We start from the raw sequence: 23,943 nt of genomic DNA, 5'->3' as shown, positions 1-23,943 counted from the left end.
TCTAATCTGAACCCAAAATCAACTTTAAAATTAGAGGAGGTTCAGAAGCCCCCCCTTCAAGCCCCTGCATTTTCTTTAGACTAGAACACTTTCGATGCCTCTTGTGTGAATAGCAGTAGACCCTTTCAAAATATTTAATTCCTTTGTTTTGAATATTTCTGCAGATTTTGATAATGGTTTGAATTTTATTTTTCTTTAAAGACTATGGGCAATGAGTGTGCACTAGAATGTTCAGTAAGCTTCAGCTGAAGCTTCTTCTATAATAAAATGCTATGAAGTCTTTAGAATGCAGGGTTGTAAAATATAATTGTTACACATTTGGCATTTTATGCCTCCGTAGAGCTAACCACTTGCTACCTACACCTCATCTATGCTCCTCCTTTCCATTTCAATTTACTCTAAAGTGGTCCTTAGCCATAATGAGAATGCCCCTTTCAGCGGAAACATGTTTAATTATATCCATGCTAGATGAGAGTGACTCCTCTCGGTCATAGGGCTTCTGAGTAAAGCGTGTTTAAAGTGTGACAATAAAGGTTTCTAATGATCTGCGGTAAGCCCTATTTCGAGAAGTTCAAATTACCAGAAAAAATGAAAAATTTAAGGAATGTCTCAGAGGATCAGAAGCTAAACAGTGCTCAAGTATCATTTTGGTTTGTTTTACTCCTTCCCTCACTGCCCTCATTCTATGATTTTTTAGGATGCAAAGTCTACCATTGTGGAATTTTCCATTTGGCTGTATAAACACAAAGGAAGTTGGGACATAAAACTACCCTCCCCAGAAACACCTCTCAGTCAACTAGTATTTACTGCGTTGTACATCCAGCTCTGCAGGAAATGGGCTGCCAGAAACTTCCAATCACTTTTTCAGCTTTTAGACTTTCCAATGAGTAGTGTCACCCACACTTTCAGAAGCAAGTGGGGAAAGAGCTAGAAGTTAAAGGCTAGTAAGCTGAATATACTGTTTAAAATTTGGACCCAATAGTAAACTCCAAAGTGAGGAGGTGAACGGATTCAGTGCTGATTTCATTGATAGGTGCTTATCGACTTTAAATCAGGAGTGATTTTGCCAGTCCACTTCATTTTGTTTTGCTGATATTTGAACCCACTGTATCTTGAATCCCGATAGGGCAAAGTAGAGTGGTGATAAATGGGCGTCAGGGAAATGTGCAGTGACAGGGAAGTATTGTACTTCTTTCTCGGGAATCACCCAGGTCAACTTGCCTTTGATAATTGATGCTTAACGTTTAGCTTCTGTTTTCTTCTTCGTCCCTCAAAACATTATTTTCTAACTGAGGGAGCATAAAGCCAAGCACAGATTGTCTTCCCAAATTACAGAAGACAAATCCCTGGGCTTTAATTTTATGAGGGAGTTCCCAGAGTCTCAAAATCTGATTCTGAGATTCGAAATTAATGTTGTGTTGGTAAACGGGTACCCATCTGGCTTTATGAGTTGGTCTGTATGTGCTCTGAATGAAAGAAAGTTCAGGCCATCTCCCCTGCTCATCTGGGTTTGAATTACTCAAAACATGGAATTAGGTTTATAAATGGGCTCAGTATTGGATAGTTAGACAGCCTTCCCATTCTCTCTGGAAGGCTAGGTGGCCCCAGTGAATATGAGCTTATTAGCAACACGTTTGAGATCAGATGCTGCAGAGAAGATTCACATGGAAGGTGAATAATCCTCAGAGGTTTTATTGTCATGAAATGGAAGGAAAGGTGAATTAGCCATGTCTGCCTATCAGACATGATATGCCTGGTTCCTAAGAGTGTGCAAATACCTAAGTATTTCTAAGAGCCTAGGAGTATAGTTAATAAAAGGCTGATGTACATCAAGACAAACCTCATGTTGTTAGCAGCCTATAACTTGAGATAATGTCTGTACCCGACATGATTCATTATATTAATCACAAAATTAAAATGTAAGTACAAGCCAGCAGGAGTGAAGGAGCAAATCACTTTAAAAAAAAAAAGTGGTATTAAAAACCCCCAGTGATCAAGACTTGACCTTTGGGAATTTATATATTGGATTTAATGGAGCACCAAATTTCAGTCTTCTGCTTTTATAAACTATGCCAAATACATGACTTGGTCATTTCCTAATGTAAATTAAGCACACGCTTTTAAAAATCAGTAATGATCTTAGAATGAGCTCTTCAACAAGAATTTCTCAAGGGCTGTGGTTTGCTGAACATAGTGCTAGGGGCTTAGAGAAGGACATTAAGACCTCAAAGAGCCTGTAGTCTGGTTGTGGAGATTGTAGACTCACACATTTAAGACCAGAGCAAAATGACCCCACAGTGTCCACTTCTGTGCAGTGCTGGGCGGTGCAGTCAGCACTATTTTTCAGAGGAATGAGAGAGGTTAGGAGCTGGGGTCTCAGTGAAGGTGGAATTAGTTCCAATAGGATAGTGTAATTATGAAGAGCTCAGGCTCTGATGTCGAACAGGCCTGAGATTGAATCCCTGCTCAGCCATTCATTAGTTGTGTGACGTCAGGGCAAGTTGGCGGACCTCTCTGAGTCTCAGTTTCCCCATCTGCCAAATGGTGATACGGAGTCTCACCACGAAGACTGAATGAGTTAATGTTTCCCTTTCCATAAACAACAGTTATGTTTTCCACTAGTCTACCACCACCACCAGCACCACCTTCATTATTGGGCCCTAGAGGATGGGAAGATATTGTAAATGGGCACAGACTGAAGCCAGCTTCCCCAATAAAGTAAAGGCAAAATGAGTAAAGGTATGGAGATAGGAAGGAGCCCAACATGTTACTTCCAGGCTGGGGAGGACTAACTAGCCCAGGATAGAGGGCAGTTCTTCAGACGTATAGGGAGAGGAGATTGGATAAAGAGGGTAGGACCAGATGATGGCGGAAATCTTTTGCAATCCCCAGAGAACGCCGTACCTTAATTCTGGGAAGATAGGGTGCCTTGAAAGGTGCTGGAGAGTAATATCGGTGTGTGACTGCTGGGACAACAGGAAGTTCAAAAATTATTTGCTAATTAATTGGGTTGCAACACACGAAGTAAAGCCAAATCTTCTCTCTGCATTTGTAGCCCATTCAGCACTTTCATTATAAAGGCTCCAAAACATAGTAAAACTTGTACCAATTATACTTGAACTGCTTCTCAAACCCCACTCATCCTTGAATCTTCCTAGTGTTTCTACTAACTCTAAGCAGATTTAGTACGGTTCATCCATTTTTTTTTTTTTCTCTCCAGATCTCCATTCACATAATCATCAATCGATGGTCATAGCAAGGCAGGTAAAGACAGGTTTTAATTGAGAAAGGAAAGAGGTCAGCAAAGAGTTGTTGCTGTTTTTAAGGAGTATACATTTTCTCTTTCTTTAAGAGAGAAGAAATCCAAAGCCATGAAAAGAAAAATAGTCTGACTCAGGATGTAGGTTGGAGAACAAGCATTAGTTCTATAAGGAGACTCTGAGGCTTTTCAATATTTAGGGTACTGGTATTTGTCTTCTTAATTCCCCAATGGGATATGTATTTTTTTAAATCCCAGGATAGGATTAATTATCTTGGAAGAGTCTAATCTCTACCCTCATGTTTTAAACCGCAAGCAGCGAGACGTTTTAAACATTATGAAAAGAAGAGAAAATCTCTCCTGACAAATAAATGCTTTGAAAAATTAGATATTAGTACTTGTCAAGTGCTCTCTCTTTTCAGAAATATTAAAATTGCATATTAGAATGGAAGGATCCTTACACGATGCTCCCTTCTAATGTCGCAAAAAATAAGACTTTAGGAACAATTTCAGAGACAAAAGATTATATGAAACATCCAGCTTGTCCCCTTATGGGAAATTTCTCTCTTTAACATCCCAGGCTCAATCATTTCCTAATGTGAAATTACAGATTTTTCAAATTACCATATAAAACTGCAAAAAAATTACACTTGTGACCACCGAAGAGATAGCATATACTATCAGTTTGATTTTAAGAGGCATACATCTTTTATACTACCTGTCATTTTTATAATGCCTTTTACAAATTTAATCAATACATTTTAACATTCTATATACTTTAAGTGCAATATACAATAAATATTCAAGTTTCGTCTTAAACATGCTTTAGCCTTTAAATTGTTAAAACTGCAGTGCCCTTTCAATCTACTTACATAATGTCATAAAATATACATTTCAAGGTAAATGAAGTCAGCTACTTCAATTTAGTCCCTCAAACTGGTAGTAAATGAGAGGTTAACACTATGGTGCCAAAACCATTATTGAGTAAATTTAGCACCTTGGACAGCTCTGTAAAATCTTTATTGCTTTCCTGACCTGCTCGTCATGTTCTGTCTGTGTGTTCAGTGGCTCTCAGCTCTGATTGAAAGGCAATATATTAGATCCCCAACACAAACACGCTTGGGGGCTAGTTCACTGGGAGCATAATGACATGGAGGTGATAGCAATTTTCTGGTCACCGAAATCCAAGCACCTTGCAGGTCCGCTGCACTAACTCATAGAGGACCCAGAAATTTCCTTTCTCCTTCCCATTTGCAGAAATAACTAACAGAAGGTGAATCACATTGGCAAAGTGGAGCCAAAAGGGGACTCTCCCTTAAACCCCATAGTTGATACCACGATGAAGGACATTTTAAAATAGGCGAGATATCATTTAAGGGAGTCACTTCCAGGACACAAAATCAGATTCACGCACCGTCCTCAAGACTGCTGGTCTGAAGCAATGCTGGCTGCTGACCCACCTACGGTGGCAACGTGCCTAGTAGAAAGCATGTCCCGGCTCTTTGTATTGAAGGAGGCGGCAACTCCAGGAAGTGAGATTCACAAGCTTCATTTTCAGAGGATTGAATGGTGATGAGAGCTCTGGGTATTGAATAAGGAGAAAAAGGAACAAGTAGATTATGTTATTGAAAATGGTTATCACCAAAAATATATCAGTTTAAAATATACAGTCTACACTGATAGTTGGAATTTTTCAGGCACAAAAACTTCAAAGATCTTGGAGTTTATTGTGGAGTTTACCTTCCTTCATCCCTGGTTCTGTGACATTAATCAGAAGAAGAAGCACTGCTTTAAATCCTCGGTGATACTGTTCCAAGATTGAAGTTTGCAAGTGCAGTTTCTGACTGCACCTTATCTTGCTTTTGACAGAGACTTGTATTTTTTTTTTCCCTGAAATGAAAAGAAAAATACCTTCTCTGCCAAGCCCAAACACTGGCATAAATATTTATTTGAAGAAATAAATGAATACAGACCCAGAGAAGTCAAATTTTGGTAAATAAACTAACTTGATCCTGTTTTGTTTTCATCTTTCCTAAGAGCCAGATAAAGCCGTGAGGTTTTAGTGAAGGCAGCACAAGCTGATTTGATCTGGGGATAGGGTCTACTGTGCCCATACCATAGTAAATTATTAACTGCTGTTGTCAGACAGTGCTGCAAACAAAAAGTGTTAGATTATCTTGTAGCTTGCATTAAAAAAATAAAGAAATTATTTCAGATGTACTGATCCAAACCCCATTGATTATATAATGTTTTTCACTCCTTATATGAAAAATAACAGAACTGTTTTATAAATGGGGTCTAGCAGCTTAAGGCAAGCATAAATGTTTATTGAGAACTGAAAACCCCTCTATCTCATTTTTGAATTTAGGACATTATGTATGTCATAAGTAGTTACGGCAGTATGGCAACTATTTTATCTTATAGAGAATTTAAAATCGAAAAATGCTAATATGTATCTAAAAGCGTGTCATTTCAAGAGTTGTTCAAGAATTTTTGAAGAGGCTATGGTGACAGCAAAATGAATGCAATTATATCCCTATTTTCTGATCAGCGTCTGCAGTATGTGAAAATTGAACAGCACTGCTTCTCCATGCAGAAATGTATTGTGTAAAATGTTTAAAGTTACACTTCTTTTTGAAACTTTACCCACAGCAAAAAAATTATAAACATATCTTCTTGCAAATCACTTCTGATAACCACACCACGCCTTCATGTTTGCTTCCCTGATAAACCTCCATTTTATTTGTATCAAGCTTAACTTTCCTTTTCACATTCCAGTATAAGCGAATCTGCAGAAGATTAGGGCTGAATGAAGAGGGAATGATTTCTTGTGGTTAGAATGAAAAAAAATTACCACCACACACATTTTTGTGGAGCGCCCTATATTATTAGAAACAAGCATGCTAGCTAAATATGGAAGCCCACCTAAATGAAAAGGAGACATTTTTTCTTCAACTGGAGTGAACAGTGGAGCATGTATCTAGAAGGAGAATGAATGAGCAAATGGGGAAAATGACAAACAATCCTGAAATAGCAAAGAATTGCTATAAGAGAAACAGACTCTGCCAGTCATGAAAATTGGTGCAGATGGAGCTTCCAGGGGCAGGAGAATTCTTTTGTGAGAACCTCGGACAAAACAGTGCATTGCCCCGGTAGATGGGTTTACTACATCGCCCCCTTATATCATGACTCTGCCGTGCAGATAAACAAAAGAAGTTTAATGCTACATGCTTCTAGTTGCTGAAGATTGATTGGACATCTCTTGAAAATGACCTGTCTGATAAGGTCATGGTTCCTGGAATAAGCAGTTAAGTGCAAAATAAACACATCTTAGGGATTCATAACATGTACCAACTGACATCCATCATAGTAATCTAGTAAATGACCTCGCAATTGTATTCAGCAATAAACATATGAGTGCTTTATCGTGCTTATGGCACACTATTGACTGATGTATTTTATCTTGCAGTACCAATGATGCTCACCTTTTGACTTGATTAAGTGTGTACGTGAATAGGGATAAATTGGTGATTTAACGCCATTCGGGGGTTCTTTTAAAGCAGTGCATTGGCAAAGGATGGTCAGAGGAAAGTGGAACGTGATCATGTGAAAAGATAATGACATCCTGCCTTCACTCAGAGGATTGTATCTGTTTTTCTCTTTGACAGGAAGTGATACTCAAAAGGGCTGCAGATCTGGTGGAAGCGCTGTATGGGATGCCACACAACAACCAGGTGAGCATACTGGGTCTCGAACCTTCCACATTCAACTGAAGTGCCTGGAGTCCTTATTAGAATGAAAAAGTATGAAAAATACAAAAGCTTTTGCACGAGTTCAGAGTATAAGTCATTCGGACCTAACGGGTTGCAAGGCCATTCAAGTCTTCTCTCCTTTTGTAAATCTTTTAACGCCTTATCTAGGGAATAATTTTTTCTTACGAGAAAAGGTACTTTATTTAAAAGGACTCTTCTGTGGGAATGTAGTTCATCACTGAAGAAGAGAGTTACCGGTGCTTGGTTTTATTCCTCTCAGGTTTTCAAGAAAATTTAGAGGAAAAGGGGGTGGGGGTTAATTTCTTCTCCTAAAAAGTATAATGAGGCCTGAATATTGTCTGCTTCTATTTCGTAGAGCAACTCCATGTATCTGATTCAACTTGCTCAGGAAACTGAGTCTGAGAAATCCTCCTTCCTTTCTTGTGTCACTTGAATCAGTGTCCAGGGGACACAGTCCCATTAATACTCAGGGACACAGGTCATCATGTAAACTTGCTCTTAACTTCATCTGGGGAGATGAGTTGCAGGGTGTGTGTGTGTGTGTGTGTGAGACCCCAGAGTTCTCTGTGTTACCTGTGGGGTAGGAAAGCCCCAGGTTGCTGTCCTGTACTGCAAAGTAGTATAGAGGGGACTGGCTGAGTTAATGGGCTTTCAGAGTCAGATGAACAGGGTTATGCAGCCCAGCTCTCTCCTTAAATAGGTAAGTGTACTGAAGTAAGGTCTTGGCCTCTCTGAGCCTCAGTTGCCCCATCCGTGGTATGGGTGTGATGATGATGAGACTGAACACACAGGTTGGTTGAGAGGGTTGCAGAAGTTGGTGCCGTTAACCACGGAAAGCTCTAAGCACGGCCTGTAGTAAACACTTGGAACGTGGTACTCCTGGGAATCTGACTGGGCAGCTAAGGGGGATGTTCCTGTTACTTTTCAGGAGATTATTCTGAAGAGAGCAGCTGACATCGCAGAGGCCCTGTACAGTGTCCCCCGCAACCACAGCCAGCTCCCGGCCCTCACTAACACCTCGGTCCACGCGGGAATGATGGGCGTGAATTCCTTCAGTGGACAACTGGCTGTGAATGTCTCCGAGGCGTCGCAGGCTACCAATCAGGGTCAGGAGCCCCACTCTTCCCCTCCCCATTTCCCTGCCCCTTCCCAACCTCAAGCTACCCCACCCCCATTTATTTGGTACAAAACAGTGTTTATTTTTTTAAATTCCCCCTTTTTTTTTTCCCCAAAAGGGGAGATTCCTAGTCTGTGTGTATCAGATATTATTGTAGAATTTTGGTTCTAGCCAGCATGTCTGGTAATTTGGTGGAGGGGCTAGAAAGGATGCATGCATTTAGTTACCTCACCATTTGACTTTTCACTGTAAACCATGAATGACAGATCACAAGGAGGTTTGGAACTAAAGTTCTGGAGGGGCCAAAGCACATCATCCTTGCCCAGGGAGTAGGAACCCGTTACCTCCAGGGTATTATGTCTCGTAGATTGGGATTTATTTCTGTTCCCAAATGATAAGTTATAGGTCCTGCATTGCCACTTCTCACAGGCCCGCTAAGTATCTATGATCTCCTGAGAAGTGTGTCTTTTGCTCGCTTCCCATTTTCATCACGGAGCTAGTACCACCAATCCACCCATGAGTCACCTGGCCCCTTCCCTTCAGGATGCAGCGATGGGGCAAGAAACAGAGACTTTCCTTTCCCCAAGCTTCTCAGACCCGCCACCCATCCGGACGCTACCCTCATCCTTGGTTTTGCCCCCGCCCCTCAGGTTTCACCCGCAACTCAAGCAGCGTATCACCACATGGGTACGTGCCGAGCACCACCCCTCAGCAGACCAACTATAACTCGGTCACCACGAGCATGAATGGATACGGCACTGCCGCCATGTCCAATTTGGGCGGCTCCCCGACCTTCCTCAATGGCTCAGCTGCCAACTCGCCCTATGCCAGTAAGTAGAGATGTGTGTCCTGTGTTTCTGCACATTTTTGCTCTAAGAACTGGGCGTCGTGCTGTGTGGCCCACTGTGCAGGTCTCCCCGGTCCCCAGTCTGAGGGCCCCTGCCCTGCCAGGCGTAGACCCAGGTGATGGGACCAAAGCCAGCACTGTCCCCAGCAGGAATCTCTGCCCTCCTTGCTCACCGTCCTCCCCATCTCCCTCACAAAACTCGGCTGCAACCAATACAGCAGCATGATGTCATTGCAGGAACCCAAGCTTCCAGTCAGATGGAGTTGGGTTTGACTCTTTCTTCTACCAGTTACTGACTGGTGGCTGTGGGCCGGTTCATCTCCCCTCTAAACCTCAGTTTTCTTTATCTGTAAAATGGGGAAGGAACCAGCACCCGCTCCCATACAGTTGTTGCGAGACTTGTATAAAATAATGCACGTAATGAGCTCGTCCTGAGGCCTGGCCCATAGGAGATGCATTCAAATCTAGGTACTAATCATAATGACAGAATGATAATATTAAGTGGTGCTGGTAGTATAGCATACTAACAACTATCCAAACTTAAAATCTCTTTTTTTAGTGCTTGGAAATGTTTTCCCCTTTGTGTTTGATATGTACAAAGAAAAAACGAAAACTGAACAAATCAAAAAACACACTTTATTTTTTTCCAAATATTTGGCATGATGAAAAAAAATTACATACACACACACACACACACACACACACACACACACACACACAAGAAATTGTTCTTTGGTGTCTCGTCCCTGTCTTAAAGAAGCTTAGCTTAAAGGATTTTTTTGGTGCAATGTTTAGATTGCATCTAAAGAACCTCAGGGAACTGGCATCTTTACATATAAAATGTCATAGGCTGTGTTTGCGCAATCTCTTGATCGCCCTTTGAGGATTTTTACATAGAAAACCAAGTTCATCTTGGACAATGTGGGTGGCTCTTCCGGTGTATAAAATATGTAAACTCTTAGAATTTTGTGGGATGATAGCAGCTGTGTGTGTTGTTTGTTAAATGAAAGAATGGTCATGTTTTTAAAATGAGAGTCTCAGCTAAAAATACGGAAGACGATGCTTTCTCTGATAGTGGAAATGTGGAGTGTGCTAGGCTGTTGAAAAAGGAAAGCTCATTCTTGGCCTTTGTGAGAAGTTATTTCTGAAAGTAATACTTAGGGCCACTTACCTTCTTGGTGAATTTGTAGGCTCAGTGTGTGCTAAATCTCTATATTTCTTTATTTCTACTTGATCTGCTTGGAATCAGCAACTTGTTGAACATTTAAAATTCCCCCTAATAATCTGCATATATTACATCTGTCTACTTGAGCATCAGTGTTTGGGGTCAGTTTCACATTAGATTTTGAGTCATCAAAAAATTGTTTCTCACAGATCTATCATTTCAGTGTTCTCCCTTCTACTCAATCAGAAAATGTTTCAATCATGACCTGAAAATTAAAAGGTGGCATTCTTAATTAAATCAATAACCTAATTGCTATGTGGTAGCAATTCAGTTGAGGGGCTTGGATTGCTCTGGCTTCCCAAGCCCTTGCAGACACCCAGTGACTTGAGCCTGAGATTGCATCCGTCAGACTACGAAACTTCGAACATTTAATTTCCATTAATTGATTTCCTCAGTGCTCACAAATATAGTATTAAATTCTCAAATAGGCTCTCAGATGATGGGACAGTTTTATCTGCATAAATGCAAATAAAACAATAAACACAAAGCCCAGCTGATTTGAATTTTTGTCTCCATAATATTTAATTATTCATAAGCCACTCATGTTGAAAAATTCCAAACAGAATAAAAAATAAAATAAGACATTCCACTGGTGAACACACCTTCTGGTATAGTGGCTGATATCTAATAATGTTATAACAAATGGAACTGCTTGACTATATTTCACCCCTTCCTCTGTTAACGCCCCCTCCCCAAACTCCCCACCTCTAAATACACATAATGATCGCATTTGCCAAGGAGATTAATTGCCTTCCTCAGTGAACCAGCAGGATTTCAAGTCTACGAATATTTAAAAATCAAACCTCCAGTGCAGGAGTTTTGCAATTTAAATGGGTGTTATTATTGAGCGTATTTTCACATTTACAAATCCTCAGAGATGTATAAAAATGCTGGTCTCATTAGAAGAAAAAGTACAGTTTAGAAAATGTTTGTGAAAATTCTGATGATGGCGGCCCTGTGTTCTGCTCCATAAAGCATCCAGTGCGTCTGGATTGTGTAGTGCTGAGGGCTGATTACAAGGGGTCATTTCCCCTCCCCCCGACCCCGATGGCAATTGCTGCCTGCCACCAATTTGATAACCACTTCCCTAACTTTCCAAAGCCAGTAGGCCGAGGGGGAGGCCACCTAACTGGCAATTTGGACTCTGGTGTGCTCATGGGAAGGGGCCTGTCCGATGGCAATCTGTTTGCTTAGCAGGGTAGCCTAGGAGAAAGAGCACTGCATTTGGGTTTGGTTCTTGGCCTCACCTTCCAGCTATGGCCCTGGGGCAAGTCACTGGCCTATTTTCTGAGTCTCAGCTCTCTGGGTTTGCTCAGGTGTCAAAAGGATGTAATAGGTCCCAATTTAAGCTTGCTTGGCCAATGGCATAGACGAAAAAGATGTGAAGATTCTTGCAGGTGATAAAGCAATATATAATGTTTATTCCATAATGTGAAAAAGAATACAGTAAAGGAGGAAGTGCCTAGAATTTGAATTAGGTGCCTGAAAATCATCAGACAGGATTCATACTTTTTCCCAGGAGATGGAGGAAGTGGAAGGTGAGTGTGTGATGGCACCAGTCCTGAGTGTAGAGGGCTTGCATGTGCTCAAAATCTGTCTCCTAAAGTGACCTGAGATTATTAGCAACTATCAAAAGATGAAGGAAAGGCCAGGCAGAGAGGACTGTGGTTGGTGGAGAACGCGCATCACCCAAACTCTTTCGTATCCCCAAGCAGCTAGGTTTTCTCTCTCTCCGAACTGCCAAAGGTCTCCTATCATTGATAATTCACGTCACCACCACTCCCAGACTGTGAGTATTTACATAAGGCTCTGATCCTGCTGCTTATTAGTTCACGCTCATCTCTGTACAGCTCCGCGGGTGATAGAGAGAATTTGGAACTTTGACTTGTAGTCCTGCGTTATTTACACATGTTGCACGTGGCAGACTGTTTACCCGCCTGGCTTCCGACCTACCTCTGTCTGTCTTGTGGAGCATGAAGATACAGTCATATCCTTCAGGAAGCTGTAGCTCCATGGGGAGACAGGCGACACATACACACCACCATCTGCCAGTGCCTTAAGCTGGAATCCTGGTGTTGCCTTCAACTCACTCTTCTTCCTCACACCTCTCCTTCCACTGGTGACCACACTCTCTCGGGTTGGCTTCCTTCTCTCTCTTGTATCCCCAGACCCTTTGCTAGAACCTTAGTTTAGGCCCTACCTGGAATGCTTCCCCTGACACCTCCTCCATGAAGCCTTCTTTGGTCTCCCTTCCCTGCCTCCCCAGAGTTGGCCATACTCACCTTTGAGGCTATCATGTGGTACTCCCCTTATAAGAGCGCTCTTGTTTCCCGGCTTGGGATGCTCTAGCACGCTGCCTGGTACATAGTCGGCCTACAACAAAAGGACACACATGCTGAGTACCAAATCATGAGAGCAGACAAGACCCACAGAGTTCAGGGAAGGCTCCTGCTAGAAGGGCGGCCTGAGAAGGATGGGTGTCAGGGTCGGAGCTGAGCTGCCTTGTGTCAGGACACCAGGAGAGGCACTGATTTCTCTTTTCCCATTGCCCCTTAGTCGTGCCATCCAGCCCCACCATGGCCTCCTCCACAAGCCTCCCCTCCAACTGCAGCAGCTCCTCCGGCATCTTCTCCTTCTCACCAGCCAACATGGTCTCAGCCGTGAAACAGAAGAGTGCTTTTGCGCCTGTGGTCAGACCCCAGACCTCCCCACCTCCCACCTGCACCAGCACCAACGGGAACAGCCTGCAAGGTAAGCCCCAGGCCCCCCCCGGGCCAGCTAGACGCCCTGACTCACCTTCCCAGGGCCTGAAGCAGATGCGCCACTGTTGCGAGGGGATCGGCCTTGGGCCTGCCTGCTTCTGTCCACCCTCATCTATTCTGTTCCTTTGTGTTCGCCCTCGTCGGCCCCCCTCCCTGACCCCCACCCCCACCCCGGCATCCCTCCTCTGCTGGAGTTGCCTGAGCAGTTCTCTTTCCAACTCGAGCAATTCTGCTCAGGCCTGGGATTTGCTTGAGAATACTGTTTCCACTTACTAATGCCATCGTTTCTCTTTCCTCTCTCATTCCCTGTGGTCGCCATAATCAGATCAGTCTTTTGTGGACTCTAGCAAGTTCTCCACTGCAGGGTCTCTCCCGGGACTGGCCTTCTCCTGAAGTAGGTTCCCTTCCTGTTGCCTGTGTCAGCATGCACATTTGGTGGGGCTGATCATGGGGAGGGGGTGAGTTAGCCTAGCCAGAGCCCTGAGGTTACAGCATCTTAGACCAAAGACCCAAGACTTACTTCTGGGAACCAGAAACCCCAAAGTGCTACTAGAGGACTCTGGTTCATATCAAAACTGTTTGATTTCCTCCCCCTCATGGAAAATGGAAAATAACAGAGCAACCAAATTTGAGGTGACCTTTCTATTCACTGAGAAGAAACCCAACCTTTTAAAACGGGTCCCACCATTTCTTACACTTTTCTTACTGGCACTGAGTTGTGGTGTTGACCTGCATGACCTCCCTCCTTCCCCACAGTGGGACTGTGTGATCAGCACTCAGAGCCCCTACCTTAGAGACGAGAAAGCGAAAGGTTAGCGAGGTGATGGAATGGCTTGACTTCCGACAGAGGTGGATGGCAGAGGCTGGCTTCAAACTCAAGCTCAAGAGTTCATCTCCTCCCTCCAGCTTCCAAGCACTTTACTGCTCAGAGGGGGTAAACAGGATGTATCCAGGATTCGTAAGGCAGCTGGCAGGGAAGTAAGATCAATAAAACCATCAGCTGCCATTCCTTGAGCACTGACCAGTGCTAAGCACTGAGCCTGCTTTATCTTATTTAATCCTCACAACTTCCTGATGAAACATGAGGACAATTATGATCTCCATTGTACAGAGGATAAAACTGAGGCGTAAGGAGAGAAAACACCTGCCCATAGGCATAGCCAGCAACAGTGGGGATGAATATAAACCCTCAGGGTCTATGCCCTAACCCTTAGCCTACCCAGTGCCCCACGGAGCCTTCCTTCACAGCCGTCTTGCCCATCTTCACTGATGGAGGTGAGTCATGGAGGTTGAGAGGGGTCAGGGGGGCAGCCTGTTTCTTACGTCTCTGTCTATCTATTTATACTTCTATACACGTACTCTGTACAGGACACTTTTCACTGATGTAAACTTACATCCATTCTCTTGAAGACCCTATGAGGTTGGTACTACTCCCATTATATAGATGAGGAAATCAAGGCCCCGTTTGTTCAAGGTCACATATCTAGTAATGGTGGAGCCCAAACTGAACCCCATCTGTGTGACTCCTGAGCCTGAGCTCCTGCTTCCTTTTCTGACTCCATAAGGGCTCAGCAAGGCACTCCTCAGAGACCTGCTGGCCAGTCTGCCCAGCACAACCCAGGTCAGTGCCCCTGCCCCCTCCCTGAAATATACATACCCTGGCAAAGCCATCTTCTTAGAGGGAAAAGGAAGATAATCGGACTGTGGAACGACATTTCAGGCAATATTACTTGTGATAGGAAATGCCCACCCCACAAAGGGGAGCCACCCATTCACACAAGTCTCTTTTTCCGCTAAAAATAATGCTTTGGCACGCACAGTACACCTCCAGCTGGCAAACTGGGGATATAATGCTTAAGGAACATAACTTATAATGGGTTTAAATAAGGATAAAACCCGTGGAAAGCAGAAACCTACCATTCTTGAACTGCCAATCACAATGCTTGTTAAACACACACTTGACGTCAGGAAGAAGGTATAACACGGTTTGTAATCTGCCGTGGATGGCTGGCGCTTGAGAAGAAAAGGCCCACTGCTCTTGCAGGGTCACAGCTGTATCACTGGCCACCGGTGACTGAAGTGGGCAGCCGTTCTGTGAGGCCAAGTGTCTTTTCATGCCATGTGGGCCAAGAAGGGAGCAGGAAGGGACTGAAAATAGGGACTCAGCTTGCGTTTTAGAACCTCCTGGATCTAGGGAACTTCTGGTGTGTGTGTGTGTGTGTGTGTGTGTGTGTGTGTGTGTGTGTGTGTGCTTAAGTAATGATGAAATGGCATCAAGACAGGGACACATAGAAAGTTTGTGCATTTGTCCCCCCCAGGGCATTTCTAACCCATGTCTGCACAGATTCCGAAAGTACAGAGACTGCTCCCCGCGTCTGATCATCAGCTGAGTCTCCGTCACATTTCTAATGCACAGCTTACAGCTGGGAGGGACACGCTTTGTGCTGGATTTGCTATTGTGGATGACACTGCCCTTTCCTTCTAGTTGAGCATGTGTCCTGGAGATGCTCTCTGGTGGTTTTTGTTTTTCCAATATTGTCATGTGTCAAACGTCCCTAGTTTTGGGGAGATGGCAGCAGAGGAGGAAGGAGTCAAGAAATTAAAGTCACGTTAACTGATACCCCCTTGGAGACTGTCCTCCCTCCCGCCCACTCCACTCCTCACCATCCACTCGCCAGGCAGGGCCCACACACCTGGGATCCCACGTGTGTCCTCTGCACGCTGTCCCTGCGGACGTGGGTGTGATGCATCACTGTTTTCAGGGAGCTCTTGCCTTGGAGTCTCCCCTGAGAAAAGTGACATTCTGACTGGAGGCTGCTAGACCCATAACGAAAGAATTACTTCATCTTCAGCTGTCTAAATTCCACTTGTATTTAAAAGAAAAGAAAAAAGAAAGGACACAGATGGGTTATAGAATTGAGGGTGAGAATCTCTGAAGTGTTGCAGTCCTCCTCCTCCTTTGCATTGTTACAGTAACACCTGCTTCGTTTGGACCCGCCTCGTTCAGAATTGTGATCATTAAGACAGGGCAGGTGACGAAGGAAGAGTTGGTTAAGCAAACTGACCACATAAACAAGATTAGAGGTGACACATTTAGGCTGTTTTAAGTGTTTTAAAGGTCACTTTACCTCCAGCTACCACTCTGCTAATTGTCCATCCTTCTTTTTTTTTTTTAAGCCAACTCCTTAGAGGCCCTTTTCCCCAGCAGCCCTTTCTCAGCCTCCTCTGGTGACAGCACTCATGTTTATTCCCCAACAGATACGCACTGTGGTCTCACATGATGGTGATGACAATGGTCACAGCCACTAACGTGGGAGGGAGGGCTTCTTCCCAGCCTGGCTTTTTCCCTGTCTCATGCGTTCCTCCCAACCAGTCTTAGATATATATAGGCTGTCTATTGTCCCCATTGTACAGATGCAGAAACTGAGACAAAGCCAAGCTGGCTCATCCAGAGTTACGCAGCTAGCACATAGGGGGAGCCTGGGGTTAAATCCCAGGCCGACTGACTACTGTATCAGCCCCTGTGCTAAATGAAATGGTCATAGTCAAGCCACTGGGCTAGGACCATGTGGATCAGAAAATGCTGACCTTAAAAGCTTTTCCTGTGTTAGGGGAAACATGACACCACGGGAAAGAAAGCAGATCTGTCGGGGAGAGGCTGGATGCCCAGCTGTGGAAGTTCAGAGGAGGGAAAGATTAGGGAGAGTTCAGAGCAGCCTAGTGGAGAAGGGTGCCTTTGAACTGGACCTTGGGTGAAGGGCAAGTCGGATTTGGGACCAGGGAGATGGGGGAGGTGCATTTCAAGCAGAAGGATCAAGGATAACCTGAGCCAGAGTGTAGGGGGCTGTGCACCCTTCTGCAGCACAGGCACCAAGAAGCAGGGAGAAGCTTGAACTGGAAGTCCTTACCTGGGAGTCAGAAGCTCCATTCTTTACTGATACTTTAAAATTCACAGTTTCTACTGTGATTCCAACTGGTTTTCTCTCCCAGGTAGCTAAAACGTTTGACGATTTACAATTCGTCTGAGAAATTTTTTAGGACAACGCAACTCTATCTCAGTACTTCTGGGGTCCCATAGATGTTCTGTTAAAAAAAAAAAGAAAACGTTATGGTCAAACAAACCTAGAAGATGGTGTTTACTGCATCACTGTCTTGGAGTCACAATGCACGTATGTTTAACTAAAGGCTCTGAGACACCCCGCGGCTAAACAAAAGAACAGTCTCCCATTTTGTTCTCTGCACTTCTTTGCCCACAGAACACTTTTCCGAATGTTCACGCCAGTGAACATACCATGAAAAACTTGGGAAATTCAGACATATTTTGAATTTAAAGATAAACACACAGAAATCGCCTTCCATTCTTATCTAGATAACATCATTGATCAATCCTGACCTTAGAGTCCCCAAGTGTGTCTGTTTTCAGAGCCCAGAGACCTGAGTCACCTCAGTACGCTCAGCTATTGTCCTGGAGACATCCTTTCCCTTCTCCTAAAGCTGTGCCCCTACAGCACGGATTCTCTGCAATTTCAGGCCTCAAAGGACTTCACTAATCAAGAGACAGGCAGCCCCAAGAATGCTGTCCCCATGCCATCGGACCTGTCCCCGACGTGGGGAGTTGAAACCCTAACCATGTCCCAGACAGTCTCCGCAGCGAAGAATTAAAATCAAAAAGGCCAGAGTGATTTCACAAAAATTGTCCGCACACTGTGCTGCTTTCTTTCCCCACCTCCTTGAAGCGCAGGCTGGCCGGCCTCACCCAACTATCTGCAGCCTGGTAGCAAGTCTCCTGGAATTGTCTTTCGCTCCACGCACATGTTCAGTTTGTGCAAGCTCTTCCCCCCATTCTGTTCCTGATTAGCTCCTCATTCTTTCTTACACATATGGTGGTTCAAGGAAGACCACATTCCACCCTCTCGCTCCAAACTCTCCCAGCTCGGCAAAACTTTCCGTTTTGTCTTTGTTCTTATCACACTGAAAAATGCACTGCCTCTCAAGCCAGTAGTTTTCTGCGCTTCGGTCAGGGCACGTGCTCACCCAGCAGCCAGGGGAATGGCAGAGCCTCCTCCGTCTTGTGATGTCTTTGGCACATGTTACTCTCTGAGACTGTCGTGTCCTCATGGAAATCTTCACAGGCCCCACTGGGCCAAGTGCGTGTGCCAGTGGCATTTCTGAAACATTCTAAGCCTGAAACACCCATCCCTCTCACCCATGTAAGTAATCTTGGGGATTACAGCACAGATACAAGGAAAACAGCTTCTAACATTCCGGGAGCTTCCCTGCAGTCGTGCAATGAGGTTTCTTTATTAAACGGCCACTTTAGAGGTGCCTAAATTCAGAGGCCACAAAGGGAGCTCCTTTCCCCAAATTTACTCATCAGTGAGGGTTCTGCGTCTGGAGTTTAGGAAGTGACGGATGAGATTTAGGGAGCTGTAATCCCCTGATATTACATGCAAATCTCTGCATGTAAGTACCTCTGGGGCTTCTTCTGGAGAAAGGTTCCCTGGCTTTTGTTAGACCCCCAGAGGAATCTGAAGGCCAACAAAGGAAAGGTAGGAAACTGGGGGCAGACCACAGCCACCCCTAGATACCCCCAGATATGTTTGTTCATTTGGTTTTAATTTTAACTTTTGGCTAACACATATAGACTGGGCTATTTTAGCTTTTAAAAAATCCACCTGCCCACCTTCTCTAGAAGTAATTGGAAAGCTGGGTGGCTGCGAGCAGGCATTCCCACACGGCAGCACCGGGGTAGCGTTCAGAGTGCCACCCACCCTACAGACCTCAGTCCACACGGAGGGGACCTTGCTCACTCATGATCCCAGCCTGGGCTCTCAAGGTGCTGGAGGTTTTGACTCCTGTGTTCCAGACTAAGAAGCAGTTATCTGTGGACTCACAGCCCATCACTTAGCTTTGCTTTATAGCTTTTAACGTGGCCCTAATAGAAGTCTAATCTAATTGATCTAACATACTATTTAGGTAGCAGAACACTGAGTAGCTCTTTTTAAAAAAAATTCTGGTCATCTAGAATTAAAAAAAAAAAATCCTGATGTTTTTAGGGCCCATATTGACTGGCTCCACTGACGGAACTAGCAGGAAGTTGGTCAGTTTTCTACTTTGCTTTGTATCACATTGACGCTGCCTGATGTATGCTACAGGAGACTGCCCTTTAATGCCAGGCACACACAGTAGATTTTGGCGGAAGGCATAAGGAGACACACTTATTTTGCCAGAGGGCTAGAACTCCCACAGAAAGCCCTGCCTTTAGTAAAGGTGCCCGGCCGCACCTCCAGCCTGGAGGAAAAGATCCTTAGGGAGGCAGGACCATGCTGAGCTGTCACACTGCAAAGACCCTCTTGCTCCCGCTACCTCCCCCTTGCCTTTGGAGCTACAGCATCTTGAATTCTCAAGGCTTAGATTGAAATACCCAGCTCCCCATTTCAGTCAAATCCAGGGCTCACTTGAATCTTAAGGGGGCTGCATCTCCAATGGATCCCAAATCTTTGGGGGTTTAAGTTGGTCTGCATTTGGCAAGTGACACTTCCTGTTTCTAAGAAAAATGGCTTATGATGGCTTACAAAAAAGACTCCAGGAGCTTTTGGACTGTGAAACGGCTCTTGCAAAACAACATGTGGATGATTTACGTGTAAATGAATCAGAAACATGTGGATTAAATTTCCTTGTGAATACAGATGGGTTTAAAAATTAACGGAAAAAGTGTTTGGCAAAATACTTTTTTAAAAAATTGAATAGAAAACGCCAGGGCTGGGGTAGGGGAAGCAGAGGAACGTGGGGCACACAGGGCTCACAGCCTCACCTGGCCTTCCAACGTCTACTGCGGGATTTGTGGTAGTTGGGGCTCGCTTACAAACAAAGGCACATTCTCGCAGACATGAGAGTTGGGAAATTTAGAGGGTCACTTCCTAGATGCAGTCACCACTGACAAGGACATTCATTTAAATTTAGAATTGCCAACAAAAAGAAAGCAATGACTTCCTCTCTCTGCCTGACAGGATGCTAAGCCATCACTGGGAGCCAAAGATGGCTGCCTCTTGCTTCTAATGTAAGCATCGCTCTTATCTCCACATATTTCAAAGTTGCCATCCGGAACTCTGCACTCATCCCTTTATTCCTCATACCCATCCCGTGAAATGTTCCATATCGGATGGTACCTAGTTCATATGAGGAAACACAAGCCCAGAGAAGTTAAGCACTTTGCACCGGTCACACAGCTAATTTAGCGGCAGAAGTTAAAAATAACAGCGGCCCACCTCTATTAACTAGGAGCTGATACTGGCTAAGCACTTCACACTGGTTGTTTTATTTAAATGCCCAACAACCCTAACAGTTTTATTTAAATGTCCAACAACCCTAACAATATCACAGCCCTTGCAAATACTGATACACTGCATTTCTAGCTGAGGAGGCAAAGAGGTTCAAGGAGACAAGCAACCAGCTCGGGGGGTGGTGGGGGGACATACCCAGCAGGCAGAAAAGCCAGGGGTGGAACGCTGTCAGATTCCATGCTTTTCTAAATACAGCTGTGTGTGGGTTCCTAACACGGCTTTGCAAGATTTTTGATTATCCCATACAGCCTTCCCTTTGCCTAGGATCTCTCTTTAGCTTTCCTAGGCTACAGTTTTCTAGGGACATGGTCAGACCATTCCAGAAACCCCGAGTAAAGCAGTGGCATAGAAGACATTCTACGTCCGCATCCTCCAGTGAACAATGCTTTCTGGAGCCAGTAGCCCCTTCTCCCAGGCCTGAGGACCTAAATGGAGTCACTCAGATCGCTGCTCTGAGCCTCCGTCCTCGTGCTCACACAGAGCACAGGCAGAGCCACGGGTTGTGGTAGAAACTACTGGCTGTTACAGTGGACCAGTTTTTTATTGTATATTTTGGAAGCGAAAGGGAGGGGAAAAAAAAGAGTGACAAACTGAAAATTCTCACTATTTTGCAAGCGTTGGGCTGCAACTTTCCCAGCAGCATGCAAACTATGTGACTTTCCAGTTATGTTTTAAAATTGAAATCAGATTTGGAGGGATGCTTAGGATCTTCTTTTCTGTTAAAGACACATACACATGCTGACATACTATCATTCTTAATAAAGTACATGTATATTTTATAATAAAAACTCCTTCCAGGGAAGATGAGAAAGCACATGTGTGGCTAATATTCAACCAACATAGTGATGTGTGGGTGTTTTTTTCCATCTTTTTTTTTTTCTCTCTTTCAGTGAGAAGTTTGGATGCAAAACCATTTACTCTTGTCTTCTCTTTTCACAGCGATATCTGGCATGATTGTTCCTCCCATGTGAAAGAATTGCCTTGAAGAATTTTATTAATGAAGAGGTTGGATTCTGCTACAGAAAGTAATCTGATACAAGTCCCAGAGTGGAACTTTTAACTCAGGCCTTTTTAAGAGGAATCACAATAACTGCAGATTTTTAAACAAACAATATCACCGACCTTGCAAATACTGAAATTGGAAGGGATCTGCTAATGCAGGGTGTTGGTTACAGTTGTTGTACCTCTCAAGTCCTTGGGGGGATATATTTATTCTGTGTTGATAAAAGCAAATCCTCTTTTTCTTTCTCTCTCTTTTTTTTTTAAAGCTTAACTCGGCAATCATTTGTCTTTTATAAACCATAAAGCTGTATACAAGGGACACTATAAATAAGACTCCATGTTTTAATTTATGATGTTTTTAAAGCTGTGTAAAAGGAGAATGAAATGGTGATATTTACAAAAAAGTTTAAAAAGAAAAAAAGAAAAAAAAAAAAAGCTTGTATGGGACAGAATAGGAATGCCAGTTAGATTTTTTAGAAAACTAAGGGTCGGCTTTTGCGCCTTAAAGCATATCAAATGGTAGTTACTCGGACAGTGCATTTCCAATATCTAACTTAACATGCCACCCCTTAGCAGTGCAAGCTTATTTCTCTCTTTTGTATTGTTGTCTTAAGTAACTGTGTAAATAAATGCAGCCTGGAAAGTTAAAAAGTGATGTAAGTGATCACATTTTCCCCTTCTACTCAAAAATCCAGTGCCTCTAGACAGATCTTAAAACTGCATATTTAAACCTGACAGCACTCTCTCTCTTTTGCTTATGTCAACTTCTCCGGAAGCCGACGGCTTCTCGAGAGCTTGGTGGCACACGTGCTGTGTGAGAATCTCCTTTGAGACTTCATGGAACAGGGTCAGGCACAGAATTCCACATTATGCCCTCCAGTTATCAAACCAAAATCCCACTTACAGTCCGCCATTTACATGGTTAAAGTTTACTCATCCTAAATGCTGACTTCATACCAATCCTTCAAAAGCTGACAAAAGCAACATGGCAGGTATTTCAGATTTCCCATCCGAGATAGCGCCTCTATCAGTCGACCCTTACCATTTGTAACATAGTAGATTGAAACGACAGGTTAAGTGCTTTGGAATTAAGAATAAAAGGAAACTGGGAGAAAGGAGAAGAAGGTTGAGACCTCCAAAACATGGTTTTCTGTTTGATGGGAATTTTTGCTCTCATTATCTGGGAAGTGTTCTTAAAAATAGGAATTAATAGCAAAGATGCAGCAAAGCTCTGAGGATGCATTTGCCTGATATTTTTTTCTTTGCTGTTGTGTTTTGTATGTAGTTATAAATACTGTAGATTTTTTGTGATTTTTTGCCAAAGTTGTTGTTCTATTTATACATTTTAATGTCTTAAGACAGTTTTTCAATATCACAAAAAAAGATTTTACTGCATATTTTGCAAAGAAAAAAAAAGCTCACTACCTTTAGCTTGCACATACTTGCAAAGTTAATTAAAAGGCTTTTTGTTTTAAAGGGGATTTTGTAAGATATCCGTATAAATAATGTATTTATCTTTGGAATTTGTACATTGCTTTCCCCTTCCTCCTTTTCCTCCAACTCCCAGTTTATTTTATTGTGTATGTTTGCTATGTGAAAAGTGCGTATTTGTTTGGCCACCTATAGTTATATTAGCTGTTTCAATGTGATTTTTAAACATTTCATTTATAGTTATTTTTAGTATTGTTTTAAACCATGCTTCATTTTTTTAATTTTCACCCAAAAGCCATTGTCTATTTTTGTATTATTTGTAAGTTAAGAAGTTTTTTCCAATATATGGCAAAAAATAGTAGCATATTATTCTTGTAGCATTTAGTTCTGTAGATTAAAAAAAATGTATCCTTTGCTTTGGAAGCTTACAGAAAAAAACCCTAACGCTGTTTTACTCTATTAATATGCATGGAACCTCTCCCTTTGGAGTGACGCATTTTGTGCATTAAATTCCGGGGAGAAACTTCATAGAAATCAATGAACATACTTTCTTTCCTAAGTCTGCTTGTATATTTCCTCTGTCTTTCACATAAATATAAACCAGCAGATTGGATGCCTTAACAATGCAAATCATATTCATTTCACTTGTACATTGTAACTGTGCACCAGAACTGTCAGTCATCACTAACATTCTAAGAAAAAAGAAAAAGAAAAAAAAGAAAAAAAAAAAACAAAGAAATCGAAAAGCACAAAAGAACTGTTTTGTTACCTTAAGACAATGTAACTTTTTCTAGTAGAGCAAGAAATTTACAACAATGCTGCAACTGTGCATGCCCCCATATGGATTTTGCAATGGTTTTCACTAGACTGTCAGAGTGCGATTTTTATGGGTTGGGGAGGGTGGGGGAGGGGTGTTGCGGGAGGGAAGGGAGGGGAGCAAAGCTGATTTTTCTTGGTGAGAAATAATAATAATGATGAATAATAATAATAAAACTGGAAAATGTAAGCAAAGTGGACGCATTGCTTCTCGGTACTCAGAAAGGTTGTCCGAATTCGTGTGCTAAGCGCTGGCCTGAAGATATGTACAATTTAAAGCCATATTTTGTCTGGTGAGCCCCTTAACTGTTTGTGAAGGACCCGGGTCAGCCAGTGAGGTGTCGGGCTCAGACCTTGACAACAAACGC

General features: G+C 43.2%; 1 protein-coding gene across 4 annotated transcripts in view; it reads left to right on the top strand.

Annotated features, from left to right (window-relative positions):
- The window catches only part of EBF1 (EBF transcription factor 1), a 395,537-nt gene extending 371,893 nt beyond the window's left edge, over positions 1 to 23,644 (top strand). For all 4 annotated transcript variants that reach the window (XM_060093734.1, XM_060093733.1, XM_060093732.1 and 1 more), the window contains exons 12-16: positions 6,928 to 6,993; positions 7,961 to 8,138; positions 8,800 to 8,979; positions 12,778 to 12,972; positions 21,266 to 23,644. In XM_060093734.1, coding sequence (XP_059949717.1) covers positions 6,928 to 6,993; positions 7,961 to 8,138; positions 8,800 to 8,979; positions 12,778 to 12,972; positions 21,266 to 21,297 — 651 coding nt within the window. In that variant the 3' untranslated portion in view covers positions 21,298 to 23,644. The remainder of the gene's footprint in view (positions 1 to 6,927; positions 6,994 to 7,960; positions 8,139 to 8,799; positions 8,980 to 12,777; positions 12,973 to 21,265) is intronic.
- Positions 23,645 to 23,943: the final 299 nt, after the last annotated feature.

Source organism: Mesoplodon densirostris, chromosome 3, assembly GCF_025265405.1.
Source record: "Mesoplodon densirostris isolate mMesDen1 chromosome 3, mMesDen1 primary haplotype, whole genome shotgun sequence".
Lineage (NCBI taxonomy): Eukaryota > Metazoa > Chordata > Mammalia > Artiodactyla > Ziphiidae > Mesoplodon > Mesoplodon densirostris.
Note: the sequence above shows the minus strand (reverse complement) of the source record. Positions and strands in the feature narration are given on the sequence as shown.